This window comes from Heterodontus francisci, chromosome 6, assembly GCF_036365525.1.
Source record: "Heterodontus francisci isolate sHetFra1 chromosome 6, sHetFra1.hap1, whole genome shotgun sequence".
Lineage (NCBI taxonomy): Eukaryota > Metazoa > Chordata > Chondrichthyes > Heterodontiformes > Heterodontidae > Heterodontus > Heterodontus francisci.
Genome location: NC_090376.1, coordinates 97929335 through 97947852, shown reverse-complemented (window position 1 = coordinate 97947852; position 18518 = coordinate 97929335). Strand labels below are relative to the sequence as shown.

Genomic DNA, 18518 nt, shown 5'->3' with positions numbered 1-18518 from the left:
TTAATGGGGCTGATGGTTGATAAGTCCCCATGACCTGATATTCTACATCCCAGAGTGTTGAAGGAGGTAGCGATGCAGATAGTGGATGCATTGGTGATCATCTTCCAAAATTCTATAGATTCTGGAGCAGTTCCTGCAGATTGGAAGGTAGCAAATATCACCCGACTATTTAAGAAGGGAGGGAGAGAGAAAACAGGGATTTTGAGACCTGTTCGCCTTACATCAGTCATTGGGAAAATGCTGGAATCTAGTCTAAAGGATGTGATAAATAGACACTTGGATAATCATGGTCTGATTGGGCATGGTCAACATGGATTTATGAATGGGAAATCACGTTTGACAAACCTGTTGGAGTTTTTTTTGAGGATGTTACTAACAGAATTGATAAAGGGGAGTCACTGGACATGGTATACCTGGATTTTCAGAATGTTTTTGATAAAGTTGCCCACAGGAGGTTAGTTAGCAAAATTAAAGCACATGGGATAGGGGTTAATATACTGCCATGGGTTAAGGATTGGTTAACAGGCAGAAAGCAGAGAGTTGGAAAAACAGGTCATTCTCAGGTTGGCAGGCTGTGACTCGTGGGCTACCGCAGGGATCAATGCTTGGGCCCCAGCTGTTCATAATATATATCAATGACTTGGATGTGGGGATCAAATGTAATATTTCCAAGTTCGCAGATGACCCCAAAACTCGGTGGCGATCTGTGTTGTGAGCAAGATGCCAAGCAGCTTCAAGGGGATTTGGAAAGACTTAGGTGAGTGGGCAAGAATGTGAAAGATGGAATATAATGTGGAAAAAAAGTGAGGTTATCCACTTAGGTAGCAGGAACAGATGAGCAGAGTATTTCTGAAATGCGAAGAGATTACAAAGTGTAGATGATCAAAGGGACCTGGGTGTCCCTGTCAATAAGTCACTGAAAGCAAACATGCAGGTACAGCAAGCAATTAAGAAGGCTAATGATATGTTAGCCTTTATCACAAGAGGATTTGAGTACAGGAGCAGTGAAGTCTTGCTTCAATTGTATAGAATCTTGGTTACATCGCACTTGGAGTTGTGTGCGCAGTTTTGGCCCCCTTACCTTAGGAAGGATATTATTACCATCGAGGGAGTGCAACGAAGGTTCACCAGACTTGTTCCCGAGATGGCGGGACTGTCATATTGAGAGGGATACTGCATACTGGGCCTGTATTCTATAGAGTTTCGAAGAATGAGAGGTGATCTCATTGAAACCTACAAAATCCTTAAAGGGATAGACAGGGTAGATGCACCTAAGATGTTTCCCCTGTATGGGGAGTCTAGAACCAGGGGACACAATTTCAGAATCAGGGGGAAGTCTCTAAGGACAGAGATGAGGAGAAATTTCTTTACTCAGAGGGTTGTAAATCTTTGGAATTCTCTACCCCAGAGGGCTGTGGAAGCTCAGTCATTGAGTATGTTTCAAGCAGAGATTGACAAACTTCTAAATACAAATGACATAAGGGGATATGAGGATAGTGTGGGAAAAAGGCATTCAAGTGGATGATCAGTTATGATCATATTGAATGTCGGGGTAGGCTCAATGGGCTAAATGGCCTATTCCTGCTCCTACGTTCCTACCTTCCTATGCTGGAAATCAAACAAAAAACACAAGACACGAATCTGATTCAGGACCACACCCGAAATGTCAACATTTTTCTTCTATTTACAGATGCTGCCTCAGTGTGTTCAGATGAATACTGTTCCCTGGTACCACACCACCAGATCTTTTCTGTAAAGACACTTGCATTACAGCAATGCAACAAACAGAAGGCACATGCATCTATGGAGTCTGGAGGGGCAAGGTATCATCATGTCAGAAGCAAGTGTCATGCAGGTCCCCACCGGCCAAGAATGAGGCACACTGATTTTCTCCGATGAACATGGATTTTGAACTGTTGCTGGAGCAAGGAAATCAGCTGAACAGATCAGCTGTGGCTGGAAAAAAACACTTGCATACTAACAGATGGTGCTTGTGTAAAGAAAGGACCATTGCCGGACACATTCAACCCACAATGTATGTTGATCACCGGACAGTGAGGGGGTGAGAAAGTGCATTCCAGAGCCTGCTGGGGTGATGCAATCCATAGGGGCCAGGACTGGTTGGACCAACTGGTCACATGATTAACTGGCTGTTCCAGGGTTTTTTGAACTAGCCACAGAGAGTTTGAACTCAGAAAGACTGTTTGCTCCTGGACTGAAGAATCTCTCCTGGCTGCTCCCATCTTTCTCACAAGCTGCTGAATCCACTGAAGGCACATGAACCCCCGAGAGAGAAAAGCCCCCTCCGGCGAACAAGGTTTAAGAAGAATACTGGGCCCCAACAAAAAGCAAGAACCACCTACAATCAAAGACTCGATAGTGAACTCAAAGAACCGTAACAACAACTCATCACATATTGCCTCAAACTTTTCCACTTCATTTTTCTTCTGCTCTTTTCTGTCTCTGTTTGCATGCGTGTATCGTCTATGTGTATCCGTAGGCGTCAAACAAATTAGACTTTAAAGTTTAAATGTAATAAATTTCAACCTTTGTTCTTTCAACCTAAGCGAACCTGTTCGTGCTGGTTTATTTGCCTTATAATTGGAAAGCAGTGAACAAGGATTCACCAAGGGGGAGCTTTAAACACAATGTGTTTAAGATTAAACGCGGTTCTGGTAAGACCAGGTGAAAGCTGAGAGGGAACTCTAGACACCTTTCACACTGGGTCGTAACAAAAGCAAATGGGCGGAGACAAGTCACCCATATTTTCACCCTCTGAAGCATTGTGCTTCTGTCTGCATTACGCAGTGCACCCTGAAGCACCATAGACCCCAGTGCTCAGCAGAAAATTAAGAGGGGAAAAAAAAGAGCTGTGCATGGAAGTTATTCTGGCAAGACAGCAGTATGTTTTTGTGCAGGACTTTAAAAGCACCTTAAAAGCTTTGTTTACACAGCCACTTTTCACAAAAGTGGCTCCTAAATTACGAGATTCAGTATCGCAACAGTTAAGCAATGGTTGCCCCCTACTGGCATGTTAAAAATCTTCCTCCAAATTGTGATCTCAGTTAACTTTTACATCAGCCAATCCAATGAGATTACAGTCAGCTACAATCCTGGAATTACATTAAACCCAATAAAAGCAGCATTTGGCAAGCAAATCCAAATAATATTCTAATTCTGAAGGCATACATATGGCTGCTTTTCAAATGTTCTGCATTAAGTTTTGAGGATTTTCTAAAGGTCTTGTGAAACTGAGAATAATTGTGACCAAGTGTGCAAGTTTCCCATTCTAACTATATAAATGATGTTCCCAAAGGCCCAAGAACTGTAGGCTGCAAGCAACTCAGAAAACTCAAAATGTTTACAGTTCATGTAAAAACGCCAAACTCCGAGCATCCATGGCGTGGAAACAGTATTCAACCTCTGATGGTGAAAGTGACAGAAGAAAATATGGAACAGAAAAACACTTGGTAGTAATTCAGGCCAACAGAGAGTAATTTGATCAATAGGGGAGAGCAACTTTATTATTATGCCAAACCAAGAACAACAAACCAAGACGAGAGTGGTCCGAAAGGAAGAGTGCTAAATTGGGGGAAGGCCAACAATACCAAAATTCGGCAGGAGCTGGGGAATGTAGATTGGGAGCAGCTGTTTGAAGGTAAATCCACATGTGATATGTGGGAGACTTTTAAAGAGAGGTTGATTAGCGTGCAGGAGAGACATGTTCCTGTGAAAATGAGGGATAGAAATGGCAAGATTAGGGAACCATGGATGACAGGTGAAATTGTGAGACTAGCTAAGAGGAAAAAGGAAGCATACATAAGGTCTAGGCGGCTGAAGAAAGACGAAGCTTTGAAAGAATATCGGGAATGTAGGACCAATCTGAAACGAGGAATTAAGAGGGCTAAAAGGGGTCATGAAATATCTTTAGCAAACAGGGTTAAGGAAAATCCCAAAGCCTTTTATTCATATATAAGGAGCAAGAGGGTAACTAGAGAAAGGATTGGCCCACTCAAGGACAAAGGAGGAAAATTATGCGTGGAGTCAGAGAAAATGGGTGAGATTCTAAACGAGTACTTTGCATCGGTATTCACCGAGGAGAGGGACATGAAGGATGTTGAGGTTAGGGACAGATGTTTGATTACTCTAGGTCAAGTCGGCATAAGGAGGGAGGAAGTGTTGGGTATTCTAAAAGGCATTAAGGTGGACAAGTCCCCAGGTCCGGATGGGATCTATCCCAGGTTACTGTGGGAAGCGAGAGAGGAAATAGCTGGGGCCTTAACAGATATCTTTGCAGCATCCTTAAACACGGGTGAGGTCCCGGAGGACTGGAGAATTGCTAATGTTGTCCCCTTGTTTAAGAAGGGTAGCAGGGATAATCCAGGTAATTATAGACCGGTGAGCCTGACGTCAGTGGTAGGGAAGCTGCTGGAGAAGTTACTCAGGGATAGGATCTATTCCCATTTTTATCAGTGATAGGCAACATGGTTTTGTGCAGGGAAAGTCATGTCTTACCAACTTAATAGAATTCTTGGAGGAAGTGACAAAGTTGATTGATGAGGGAAGGGCTGTAGATGTCATATACATGGACTTCAGTAAGGCGTTTGATAAGGTTCCCCATGGTAAGCTGATGGAGAAAGTGAAGGCGCACGGGGTCCAAGGTGTACTAGCTAGATGGATAAAGAACTGGCTGGGCAACAGGAGACAGAGAGTAGCAGTGGAAGGTAGTTTCTCAAAATGGAGACGTGTGACCAGTGGTGTTCCACAGGGATCCGTGCTGGGACCACTGTTTGTGATATACATAAATGATTTGGAGGAAAGTACAGGTGGTCTGATTAGCAAGTTTGCAGACGACACTAAGATTGGTGGAGTAGCAAATATTGAAGGAGACTGTCAGAGAATACAGCAGAATATAGATAGACTGGAGAGTTGGGCAGAGAAATGGCAGATGGAGTTCAATCAGGGCAAATGCGAGGTGATGCATTTTGGAAGATCCAATTCAAGAGTGAACTATACAGTAAATGGAAAAGTCCTGGGGAAAATTGATGTGCAGAGAGATTTGGGTGTTCAGGTCCATTGTTCCCTGAAGGTGGCAACGCAGGTCAATAGAGTGGTCAAGAAGGCATACGGCATGCTTTCCTTCATCGGACGGGGTATTGAGTACAAGGGTTGGCAGGTCATGTTACAGTTGTCTAGGACCTTGGTTCGGCCACATTTGGAATACTGCGTGCAGTTCTGGTTGCCACATTACCAAAAGGATGTGGATGCTTTGGAGATGGTGCAGAGGAGGTTCACCAGGATGTTGCCTGGTATGGAGGGCGCTAGCTATGAAGAGAGGTTGAGCAGATTAGGATTATTTTCATTAGAAAGACGGAGGTTGAGGGGGGGACCCGATTGAGGTGTACAAAATCATGAGAGATATAGACAGGTTGGATAGCAAGAAGCTTTTTCCCCAGAGTGGGGGATTCAATTACTAGGGGGCACGAGTTCAAAGTGAAAGGGGAAAAGTTCAGGGGGGATATGCGTGGAAAGTTCTTTACGCAGAGGGTGGTGGGTGCCTGGAACGCGTTGCCAGCAGAGGTGGTAGACGCGGGCACGATAGCGTCTTTTAGGATGTATCTAGACAGATACATGAATGGGCAGGAAGTACAGAGATACAGACCCTTAGAAAATAGGCGTCATGTTTAGATAGAGGATCTGGATCGGCGCAGGCTTGGAGGGCCGAAGGGCCTGTTCCTGTGCTGTAATTTTCTTTGTTCTTTTGTTCTAACCAGTCACTGCATGTCATGGATTCTTAGATTATCAGCTCCCCGTAAGTCAAAGTTCAACTGCAAATAGATGATCCATAGAAATAATGAAAGCTCAGTTTCAAATACACTCAGAGCAAAGTCAGTTGATCTTTGTTAGCAGAAGGGGCACTACAATTTTTTCCCCAACACAGTGATTAACTAACAACCCTTGCTGAAAGCACTGGCAAATCTCATCACCAAGACTGATACAGTCATACCAGAGGCCAACAAGTAACCATGGAACTATATACCCCAATAGAGAGTCAGAACAGAGAAACATTTGTGAATGGAAGAAGTTAGTTGAAATCAAAGCTATCAGCAGGATTATATTCCCATCAACACTTTGACACAGAATAAAGGATTCAAAGGATTGATTTAATGATCAGATTTTTACATAATGCTCCTTATATAAAATATATGGTACCATATCATATATACACACTACAAAATAATCTGCAAAAAGCAACTTGCATATTGTGCAATCTGTAAACTTGATACTGATATATAAATATACAAATCTTCAAAGCCAAATGGTGATAATTAAAACAATCTCACACCCATCATAGAAACATTCCAGAATTGAATGTGCAGCGCAGTGGTTAGCACCGCAGCCTCACAGCTCCAAGGACCTGGGTTCGATTCTGGGTACTGCCTGTGCAGAGTTTGCAAGTTCTCCCTGTGACCGCGTGGGTTTTCGCCGGGTGCTCCGGTTTCCTCCCACAGCCAAAGACTTGCAGGTTGGTAGGTAAATTGGCCACTGTAAATTGCCCCTAGTGTAGGTAGGTGGTAGGGAATATGGGATTACTGCAGGGTTAGTATAAATGGGTGGTTCTTGGTCGGCACAGACTCAGTGGGCTGAAGGGCCTGCTTCAGTGCTGTATCTCCAAATAAAAAAAAATAAAAACAAACTTGCTTTAAAAATTTATGGATTATGACAAGGGATACCAGTAGAGACATGCAGTAATTCTGCTGCTTGTATTAAATATCTTAATATTTGCAATCCACATACATAATCAAATAATTTCTCCAGTCCACAGATTTCAAGTATTAAAGCAAATGCATTACATGCAAGCAGAATAAATTAATCCTTCAGGTTAATGCCTGTGATAAAGTTTGCATCTATTTACTGAGATCCACACAATTTCTCATGACTGTGCTGTCAATATAACTGTGCAGACTGCTTGGGCTTGGTCTAAACATTTAATATCAAAATAGTCAATTGTCAGATTGCTCTTTCAAACCATTTTTAAGCACACAATGCAATCAGCGTGGCCACCTGTAGTCCCTATGCTGCTGCTCTAAACCAAGTCAATTGGATTTTGCAAGTTTATTTAAAATTTTATGTTAAGGGCATCAGTCATCAAAAATCATTGCTAGTTGGATTCAATTAATCCAGGGCTTACCCATATGTATTGACATACTGGTCAGAGACAAAATATTCAGCTCCTCAAACAGAACTGAAGATGAATATGTCAACACTCAAAAAACCCAACAAGAGGCCTAACAAAGCAGTCCATTACTCAAAAGCCATGCCTTCCACACTGTTGCTTCAGTATGCATTACTGAAGGATGCACTGGAGCAATTCGTCAAGCTTACCACAACAGCACATGCTTGGCCTACAACCTGTACCACAAGAAAGACAACAATGGGAACAACATCACTTACAGGTGCCCCTCCAAGTCAGACACCATCACAACTTGAACAGATACCTCCATTCCTTAATCGTTGCAGGGTCAAAATCCTAGCAATGTCTACTTAACACCATCAGAAGATTGCAGCTTTTCTCGTAAAAGGTCCACCACAGCATCTCAGGGTAATTTGGGATGATCAACAGACAACCTTCACCCACATTCCAAAAACAAAAAAAAAATGCCAGTTCTGTCTTCATAATCATGGTAAAATTAAGTGATATAGTTGGCAGAGTCTAAATCACAATATCATTGCATTAGTTCAGTTTAACCCAAGAAATATGAAAATTCAGCTTTCAAGGTAACAGCGTGAACCTGTCAATGTTTAAAGCAGCATTTGTATGCTTTCAGATTACGTCTCTAACTTTGATGTTGAATCACAAAAAAAAAAATTTTAAGCAGCAGCTGGATTAGTGAACATTGTCACGAACACATGCTACGCCGAATGATGATTTTTTTAAATCTATCGGCTGAAAACCTGAATTAATTCTTTTTGAAAAGGTGACTGCTAGCAGCTAAAACGGCCACCAAAATCTGCATCATAATCCCTTGCATGCTACTACATTGTGAGGGAGTCGAAATGTCTGACTCGTCCCCGCCAAAACAATGACTTGAGAAATTTGGAGTGCCTCATCATGCTAGTCCTCATTAACAAGACAGCAAAAGCAATATTGGTACATTTAACTGGTGGAGACAGACCACTCAAAGGTCATCACTTGAAAAATGGGACCCTGATCGAGAGAATGGGAATTCCTAGACATCAACTAATTAAGTTGCAAAAGGAATGCACACTGAGCCATCATGTGACAGACCCACCATCTGTGTGTTTTAAGCTGGCTGTTCTCTCTCTGCAGCAGACAAGCAATTGACACTGATCAGAAGAAACCCAAGTGGGGGTCCCCTTCTCTCTCCCTCCCCAGTCCACCTGGTAAGTTTAGAACCCTGGCTGCTGGCCATAACCACCTAAGCTTCACTGCAGCAGACAGAGACTCCGTTAAGGAACTCATCTGCATTGCTGTTTTCCTAGGAGGACCACAGATCCTGCTGGCCACATCTACCAGCCGGAAATCTTAGGACCACAGAGATCAGCCGGAAGACAACACAGACAGCAAAATCCACAGAATGTATACCCCTTTTTATTGATCCATATTCTAATCCAGCTAATTTATCCTTCCCCACTCTGTCACCTGTGAGAGTGTTGTTGTGAAAGTGCTTCCATTTTTGATGGCTCCTATTTCAATTGTGGAAATGGATTCATTTTGGAAGGCTGAAGATTTCAGATGCTGGACTTTGTTTTTTGTTGAAAGTTCAGTGAAAGGACACAGAGATCTTATTGAAAACAAACCTTGACTGGATATCACATACCTGAAGCTCAATAAACAACAGAAACCTTGGTGACTCGGGGAAGGTGTTTACAGAGAAGTGACGTGTCAAGATTTGTGAGGGTCAGGAATTGGTTTCGCTTCTGAGATACTGTTTTGGTTCAGTTGGGGTGTGGACAGTTGAAAAGCAAGTGGTTTTACAGCTTGCTGAAAAGAAACCCCAGCTCATCTTTCCTGCACCTCTTTAAGAGACCCAGAGAAATCCAGTGCGTCAGCTCCTCTTTCTCTACCTCTTTGAAAAAATCCTGCGATACCAGAGTGTGATAACTGAAATTCCTGATGCCACATTTCTTCTGGAAAGCCTACCAGACTATGTCTCGACATCTCCAGAACAATCTGCTTCTGAAAAGATCCCAGTGACCCTTCTCCATATACCCGGATGCCAGACCAAAAGGGACAACTGACATCCTTTCATATTTTTTTTTTTGGTTTCTTCAAGAATTAGCAAGTATTTGGCTAAAGTGTTCCTTTTTTTGGTAAAAGACCTCTTCAGAGAGAATTTCTTTAGTTTTTTTCGTGTATGTGTGTGTGTGTGTGTGTGGGGGGGGGGGCGGGTATTTAAAAAGGGAACTTTCAGATTTCAATCTGTCTGTTAATACTTTGCTTTGTTACTGGATAAGTCTTGTTTGATAATAAACTGATAATTTTGTTGTTTATTGAAGAAACCTGGTTGGTGTATTTTATTCTGTGATAAAGAGTAGAATATATGACTGACCATATCGGTAACTGGGCACACATTTAAATATATGTTGTGACCTGTGGAGAAGTGGAACTGGAAAAGACAGTGCATTCCTCTTGCCTCGGTCAGAACAGCATGTCAAAGGTGGAGGGTAGTTTATTATTTTACTTAGATCAGTTTAGGTACAATAAAGCTAACCCCTTCCTTTGTTAAACTCAAGAATTGGTTCCTTTATGATCATAGCATGTAAATAGTGAAACAATTACCGCATTGACAAGCACATTCAGTTTTAAAAAGAAATAAACCCTGTTGCAGTCAAACAAGACGAAGGAAAAGAGGCGAGCCCTTCGACCACCTGAACTGATTCTAACAACAGTCATTTTTATTGCAACACTGAATTTTGCCACTTGGCAAAATAAAGAAACACTACCCTGTAATAAATGATATCCATAAATAGATGAAGCTGCTATGGTTGAACATCACTTCTGGCAATTTGGCCAATCACAGCTGTTATGGAAATTAATGGTTTTTTGTTAAAATATTTTTTGAGGAATGCATAGTCAAACTGAATAAATGTTGGACCAGTTTCCCACCAGTCACAAGCCCACCCCACCCCACCCACCCAACAGCCCCCAAGAGTCATCAAGAGGACACTGAAAGAACTGATTTGGCAACAATGTTTACAGGTTGTCACATGACTCAAGTTAAAAATTAGCACAGAAACCCTGGTAACAGGGGAAGATGTGAGCAGAGAAGTCAGTCATGCGCCCTGACAGGACAAGCCTGGGGGCAGCAGCACACACCCGAGAGAGAAAACTCGCAGGCTTTTGGTTGTAGTGCCAGTGTGTTTTACATTCTGGAGTAAGCAGCTAATAAAGTTAGCCTGCTGCTGAAATGAAGGAAGGAGAGAATACCACAACCCAGCTTCTTTTCCAGCATCTCTAAAAGACCCCGAGAAGTCCACTGTGTCAATTCATCTTGTCTCCTGGCTTTGAGAAAAAGCCTACTAGACTGGTTCTCAACGCCACCGTCTACGTGTACTTGAAAGTTAGACTGTATGCCAGTTTGGAATACAATTCAATACATCTCATCTGCTGTTTTCTTCAGGAATGAGCAAGTATTCAGCCCAAGTGTCTTTTTGTCTCCAACAGAGCTCTGAACCAAAATCCTTTTTTATTTTTCCGGTTAACCGGCGTATGTGTGAGGAGCTACGGTAAAGCGGGCATGTTAGAATTTATAGAGTCAAAGAGTTATACAGCACAGAAACAGGCCCTTCGGCCCATCGTGTCTGTGCCGGCCATCAAGCACCCAACTACTCTAGTCCCATTTTCCAGCACTTGGCCCGTAGCCTTGTATGCTATGGCGTTTCAAGTGCTCATCTAAATACTTCTTAAATGTTGTGAGGGTTCCTGCCTCTGCCACCCCTTCAGGCAGTGTATTCCAGATTCCAGCCACCGACTGGATGAAAAAAACCTTTCCTCAAATCCCCTCTGAACCTTCTGCCCCTTACCTTAAATCTATGCCCCCTGGTTATTGACCCCTCCGCTAAGGGAAAAAGTCTCTTCCTATCTAACCTATCAATGCTCCTCATAATTTTGTATACCTCAATCATGTCCCCCTCATCCTTCTCTGTTCCAAGGAAAACAACTCTAGCCTTTTCAGTCTCTCTTCATAGCTGATTTAAATCTGTGTGTTTATGCTTTACTTCATGACAAGTTAAGACTTGTTCTATAATAAACTGATAATTTTGTTCTTCATTAAAGAAACCTGGTTAGCGTGTTCTATTCTGGGAAAAATAGAGTATATGATTGATTGTGGGAAATGTAAGTGGGAAAATTTAAAATATATGTTGTGACCTGTGAAGAAGTGGGACCAGAATAAACAGTGCACTCCTCCCACCTCAGTCGTAACATATTAATTGGGGGCTCTCTTTCCAGGATAAACCCAATGCCGACAACATACAAATTTAAGTGAGGTAATAATAATTGGAAAAGGAAATAAATAAAAATCAGGTTTCTTGTGCAATAGAGTAAAGTCTACACCACCAGAATGCCTTTAACAGTTTCTGCAACCTTTCTGGGGAAGGAGGATGTATCCGAGTGATTTGAGGAACTTAACCATGGTTAAACTAAAGGATTTGGCAGAACTGTTGGTGTTAAGAGTTAAAACCAGGAGCCAAGAAAGTAAACATAATTGCACTAATAGTACACCATGTGAAATTGGAAGAAGAAAGCAAACCAAGGGGTAGTGCAGTTGAATTTGCTAAAATTCAGTTACAGATGAGGCAGCTTGAACATGACAAAGAAAAAGAAAGAAAAATAGAAATGAGAAAACACGAGCAGGAAAAAGAATTGAAAAAACTTGAACTGACACGACAAGCAAAAAGCTTGCGAGTTTTCTCTCTCAGGTGCACGCTGCTGCCCCTGGACCTGTTCTATTAGGCCACGTGACTGACATCTATGCCCACATCTTCCCATTACCAGGGTTTCTCTGTTATTTTTAACTTGAGTCATGTGACAACCAGTAAACATTGTTGTCAAACTAGTTCTTTCAGTGCCCTCTCGATGACTCTGGAGGGAAAAAAAACTGGTGCAACATTTATTCAGTTTGACTCTGAATTCCTCAAAAAATACTTTTAACCAAAAGGAAAAAATCACTTCATAGCACCTCCACCCTTGAAGGAATGAAATATCATTTCCTTACAAAGTGTGGGAAAAATAGAAGATAAATTTTAAAACACATTTTCACACTCGTACTCATTTACTCTTTTCATGTCGTTAACACAATTCTGCTCTGTACCCTCTTTCATTCAGAGAACGCAAATAAAGTTAGATTCTTGATAACACATCAGCAATAACATTATTTCTGCCCGCAATGTGGATAATCTTTAAATTATAAGGTTGTAATAGTAAACTCCATTTGGAATAGTCTGGCATTCTGGTTTTTAAATTTTTTCACAAAGTTCATCACCAAATCAGCCAAATGCAACCTTCCAAACAGAGCTCCCCAGTTGCTCCAAGCGAGGAACTGGGTAGGAGTCTGCCTTTGTTACTGCATTGACCTATGCAAAGTCTAGTTGAACTGTCAGGTTTAGGCACTAATACTACTGGTAAACTCCAGCTGCTTTGACTGGATTCAATTAGGTGGTTCTCTAGCAGGTGTTGGATTTCTGCTTTTGCCTGAGCCTGTTTTATTGGACTTAAGCAATAAGGATGCTGTTTTATCGGAAAGAATTCCACTACATCCACATCATGTGGGGCTACGGTTGTACATCCTCTTTTAAATGCTTTGAGTAGCCTTGTTAGGTCTTCTCATTGTTCCGCATCTAAATCGGAAAGCATAGTGTCCAATCTACCTAGCAATTCAGTATTTGCTAACCGGATAGTCAGATGTTCAATTTGAGAATTGTCTAGGCCTCCTTCTGCCTCATCCTCACTATCCCGACGACCTGACATAACTGTGCTTGCTTATCCCCCTCCCAGCGATGATATTGTTTTAACATATTGATATGACAGCCGATTCTTTGTCCGGCAATCTTGGGTGTCAATCAAATAACTTCATTTACCAATTCTCTTGTCCACTTTATGTGGACCACTGAACCGTGCTTTCAACGGTTCACCCTGTAAAGGCAGTCATACTAACACTTCATCCCCTGGTTGAAATGTTCGGGTCTTAGCTTACTTGTCTGCCCATTTCATCATCATTGTTTGGGAAGTGAGTGGCTAATAAAGTTTGCCTGTGGCTGAAGAAGTGAAACAAGGAGAGAAGACCACAACCCAGCTCGTTTTCCAGAATCTCTAAAAGACCCTGAGAAGTCCACTCTGTCAATTCATCTCAACGATCTCAATGACCCATCTACGTGTACTCGGAAGTTAGACCGCATGCCAGTTTTGGAACACAATAGATCTCATCTGCTATTTTCTTCAGGAATGGGCAAGTATTCCGCCCAAGTAGTTTTTTGTCAGTAACACAGCTCTGAACCAATATCTCTTTTCATTTGTCCGGTTAGAGAGAGAGAGAGAGAGAGTGTGTGTGTGTGTGTGTGTGTGTGTGTGTGTGTGTGTGTGTGTGTGTGTGTGTGTGTGTGTGTGTGTGTGTGTGTGTGTGTGTGTGTGTGTGTGTGTGTGTGTGTGTGTGTGTGTGTGTGTGTGTGTAGGTGTGTCGGTGTGCGTGTCGGTGTGTGTGTCTGTCTAAGGTAAAAAGGGGACGTTAGCATCTAAATCTGTGTGTTTATGCTTTACTTCATTATAGAACAAGTCTTAACTAGTAATGAAGTGATAATTTTGCTCTTTGTTAAAGAAACCTCGTTAGTGTGTTCTATTCTGGGAGAAAGAGAGTAAATGACTGACTGTATTAGTAAATGGGAAAATGTTGTGACCTGTGGAGAAGTGGGACTGGAATAAACAGTGCACCCATCACACCTCAGTCATAACACAGCAAATAAATCCATTGCAGTTAACTCTTTTAAATCCAAAGTTGCTTAGTTAGAGCATTTGATAACCTGGAATATATTGCACCAATTTCTCCACTTTATTTTGTTATTTACACTGCTTAATTATTGTATTACCTAATGTTGAGAGAGAAGATTCAGCAAGAAAAGGCACAACCCCACCAAAACTATTAGATGCCAAAATATTTGTAAACCAACATAAAAACAAATTGAGTGTTATTTAGCGTCAACAATTTTACTATACAGTATTATCACTCAAGAGAAGGGAAAATAAATTCCTTTTGTTTTCCACCTCTATCACAGCTTGCAAAATCACAGAACAGCATCTAATGTGACTGCAACAAAGGCCAACTATCCCTCCTTGGCCTTCTCAATCTGTCTGCAGCCAGTCTGCCCATCGAGTGCCATTCTTATCTTTCTAATCACGGCCAGAGGATCGCCATCAATGGCTTCTCTTCTCATTCCCGCACAGTTAACTCTGGTGCCCCCAAACATCTAATCTTGGTCTCCCTATTTATCATCTATATGCTACCCCTCAGTGACATAATCCAAACACTTGTCAGTTTCCATGTTTGCACAGACAACGCCCAACTCCACCTCTCCAACACCTCTCTCAACCCCTAAACTATCTCTAAATTGTCAGACTGCTTATCTGACATCCAGTGGGGGATGAGCAGCAATTTCCTCCAATTGAATATTGGTATGACTGAAGCCATTGCTTTCGGTCCCCGCCACAAACTCCGCTCACTCGCCACCAATTCCATTCCTCTCCCTGCCAACTGTCTTGAGGCTGAACCAGACTGTACACAACACCGGTCATATTTGACCCCAAGGTGAGCTTTCAAGCACATATCCATGCCTTTGCTAAAATCGCCTAAACTCGCCCGTCACCACCCCTGCCTTAGCTCATTGCTGCAGAAACCCTCATCCATTCCTGTGTTACCTGCAGACTTGACTATTCCAACACACTCCTGGCCAGCCTACCACATTCTACCATCTGCAAACGAGAGATCATCCAAACCTCTGCTTCCCACGTCCTAACTCATACCAAATTCCATTCACTCATCACCCCTGTGCTCACTGACCAGAAGTAACGCCCACTTAAACATCTTGATTTTAAAATTCTCATCCTTGATTTCAAATCCCTCCAGGGCACGGCCCCTGCCAATCTCTCGAACCTCCTCCAACCCTCGAGATAGCTGCGCTCATGTATTCCAGCCTCAAGTATCCCAGATTTGAATTGGTTTTCAACTGCCTAAACCCGAAGCTCTGGAATTCCTTCTCTTAACCTTTCTGCCTCTATATGTCACTTTCATCCTTTAAGACACACCTTAAAACCTACCTCGTTGACCAAGCTTTCCCTAATATCTCCTTATGCGGCTCAGTATCATATTTTGTTTTAGAATGCCTTGGTGAAGCACTTTGGGACTTTTTATTACGTTAAATGTGCTATACAAATACAAGTTGTTGCTGTTGTGTTGCCTTCCATTAGACTAGACCAATGTGCCAGATAATAAGTGTCTTATTCAAGAGGGTTTAGGACACAAATGGTGCTGATTTTGACTTGCACGTAATGTGATCATCCAAGGCACTTAACAAGAATTTGCATCTCATCCAAAATGCACACAAAGTGCATCATTTCTGGATGGCTAACATCAACTTCTCACATCATTCACCATGAAGATTTGGCAACATTACTTAAACAAGCAAAAATTGATACAAATGAACAGTATAGCATCAATAAACATGAATGTGTAGAGTGAAATACATTGATAGTAAATTTCACATTAGGTTTCTCTCTCCATTCTCATTGTCCCTTAACTCCACCTTTAGTCCAAATACCATTCTACTTCCAAAATTTGACTATTCTTACCCAAAGTGAACGTCCACCACAACTGTACTTGGGGATAGAGAATACTTTGTAAAACAAGTTAACAAGGCTGTAAAAAATGCCAAAGTACTGGGGCCATTTCCGGAGTAATAGAATTGAAAACCAGAGAGATTACGTTCAAAGCATAGAATCTTAGCTACACCACACATAACAGTACTGTGCACAGTTCTGATTTCCATATTACAAGGCAATAGAGGCACTAGAGGGTTTAAAAAATATCAGTACTTAGAGGTTCTAAGCATCAGGAAAAACTTACAGGCGGGGGCTATTTTCTGTCAGAGACTTGAGAGGTGACAAAGGTTTTTAAAATTATGAAGGGGTCAGATATGGAGACCAGAAGGTGGAAGGATGAGTGTTGGTTGGACCACCAGGTAGAAGACCTGATAATCTTCAAAAATACGGTCACAGGATCTTTTACTTCCACCTCAGAGGTAACTACTGATAAAGAAAGATTGATTGCTATTTGTCAACAACCCGAATATTGTACAGCAAGCAGGGTGGTAGAAATCATACTAGTTAGAACTGGGACTAACAATTCCTGTCGAAGTCAGTTGCCATCTCAACATAAACCCCTGCAAGTCTCAGTAAAAGGGACGCTCCTCCTCCTCCACTTATGACAGCTCACCACCACGTCAGCTTTCCTGCAGATTAACCCAAACTAATCGGGCTCAAGAAACTAAAAATAAAATATGTATCATTGCAAATTTGGACAACACTTTTTATATACCAGAATATCAATGTCACAGTGCAGCATTTTTAAACAAGCACCGTAAACCACTGCACGTAAACAAAATAAATCGCAAAAATAAAAATTATTAGTAGCCCAGTGTTTTGATGGACGAAGTAATCCAGTATCTGGAATGCGTAAATAAAGTAGCTGATTCCCAAAGACAAAACCGTCTGAGCTCGGTTTGCTCAAGCACTTACGAATTTGTTCTTTCTTTCTGCATCTTGACGTTGGGGCCCAGGGGTAGCCTCCCCGTCGCAAGGAATAGAACTTCCTAATACTTTTTTCCGATGGACATCGTTCTCCCCGCAATGAGGAGAGTGGTGCCGCCGACGACGATACCGCTCCATGTTTATTTCGCAGACGTTTTACTTTTGTTTTGAAGAAAACCCCCTCGCTGGTTTCACCCCTCACAGCCTCGCCCGCCGGCCCTCACTATAATCCTGTTTAACGTCGCTGATCCGATCCGGGAAAAAGGTGCCGGCGACAACCTGCACCGCGCAGCTGCCTCCCGTCTACCGTTTGTGCTTCCTCAAGCAGCGGCACAAGGAAATCCGACAAACATAAAAAATGAAAGAATGAAAAACCTCCACGATTTCTTCACCAATTTTCAGTTCGCGGCTTTTTTTTCAACTTGGACTGAACAACCCGCCATCACGAACACTTTGGGCCAATCAAATCCGTCACAAAATAACCAATCGGAGAGCAGGCTGAGGGAGGTGTAACGCGCGCGCTGATCTCGGCATGACGTCATCCAGTAACGGCCGCCAAACGACGTGTTCGGCTCGCGCGTTGTTAGGCGGTGATGCATCAGGTGAAAGTTCCGTTCTGCACGATTGTCCTGCCTTACCCCTTGCTTGTAGGTGCCTTTTCGTATTTAAAATAAGTAAACTAGGTCACTTCAGTGTCATCGGTACAACTCACAGGAAAGTGAATTTAGATTTCCAGAATCTATACTGGTAATACTCAGATTTGGTCTAAACGCACTTTGCTGATTGGTCGCTGGGTTGATTTTTGAAACTTTATTGAGACATTTGGGTACCGAGGATAACCATCTTCTGATCCATCTGATGCAAGGTACTCTGTTTACAAACAGTTGTGGCTCTGGTAATCTGATGAAATTCTGATTAAGGGTCACTGACCTGAAACGTTAACTCTGCTTCTCTCTCCACAGATGCTGCCAGACCTGCTGAGTATTTGCAGCATTTCTTGTTTTTATTTCTGGTAATCTTTGCGTTGCAAGTAGTTTGGGGACATGGTTGCGAACTGTAATATTTAAAACTCCTCACTGAAGTTTGTGAAGGCTTAAAATAAAAGCAAAATATTGCAGATGCTGGAAATCTGAAATAAAAACAGAAAGTGCTGGAAATACTCAGCAGTTCAGGCAGCGTCTGTGGCCTTTCATCATAACTGGCAAAGGTTAGAAAAAACTTAGGTTTTAAGCAAGTGAAAGGGATTGGGGGGGCTTGGTGGGGAAGAGAACAAAAGGTGTGTGATAGGGCAGAGGGCAGGAGAGATTAAATAACAACGTTGTCATGGGACATCGGCAAAGAGCGTGCTAATGCTTGTGGTGAAAGACAAAGTATTAGTCCAGCGAGAGTGTTGATGCCGAAATAATGCGGAGCGCTGTTCACAGGAAAAACAAGCACATGGTTAAAAAATAAAACAAAATTATCAAAAAAATAGAAAAATATTTTGAAAAAGGCCAGTCATTCTATGAAATTGTTGAACTCAAGATTGGATCCGCAAGGCTGTAGAGTGTCTAATCGAAAGATCAGGTGCTGCTCCTTGAGCATGCGTTGATGTTCATTGGAACACTGCAGCAGGCCAAAGACAGAAATATGGGCATGAGAGCAGGGGGTTGTGTTGAAATGGCAAGCAACCGGAAGCTCGGGGTCATGCTTCCGGACT

General features: G+C 42.2%; 1 protein-coding gene across 1 annotated transcript in view; it reads right to left on the bottom strand.

The window, feature by feature from the left end:
• The window catches only part of LOC137371466 (protein diaphanous homolog 3-like), a 908603-nt gene extending 891340 nt beyond the window's left edge, over window positions 1-17263 (bottom strand). Inside the window, exon 1 of the mRNA XM_068034108.1 lies at window positions 16808-17263. Within this exon, the coding sequence (XP_067890209.1) occupies window positions 16808-16957 (150 nt within the window). The 5' untranslated portion in view covers window positions 16958-17263. The remainder of the gene's footprint in view (window positions 1-16807) is intronic.
• Between the last annotated feature and the right edge of the window lie 1255 nt (window positions 17264-18518).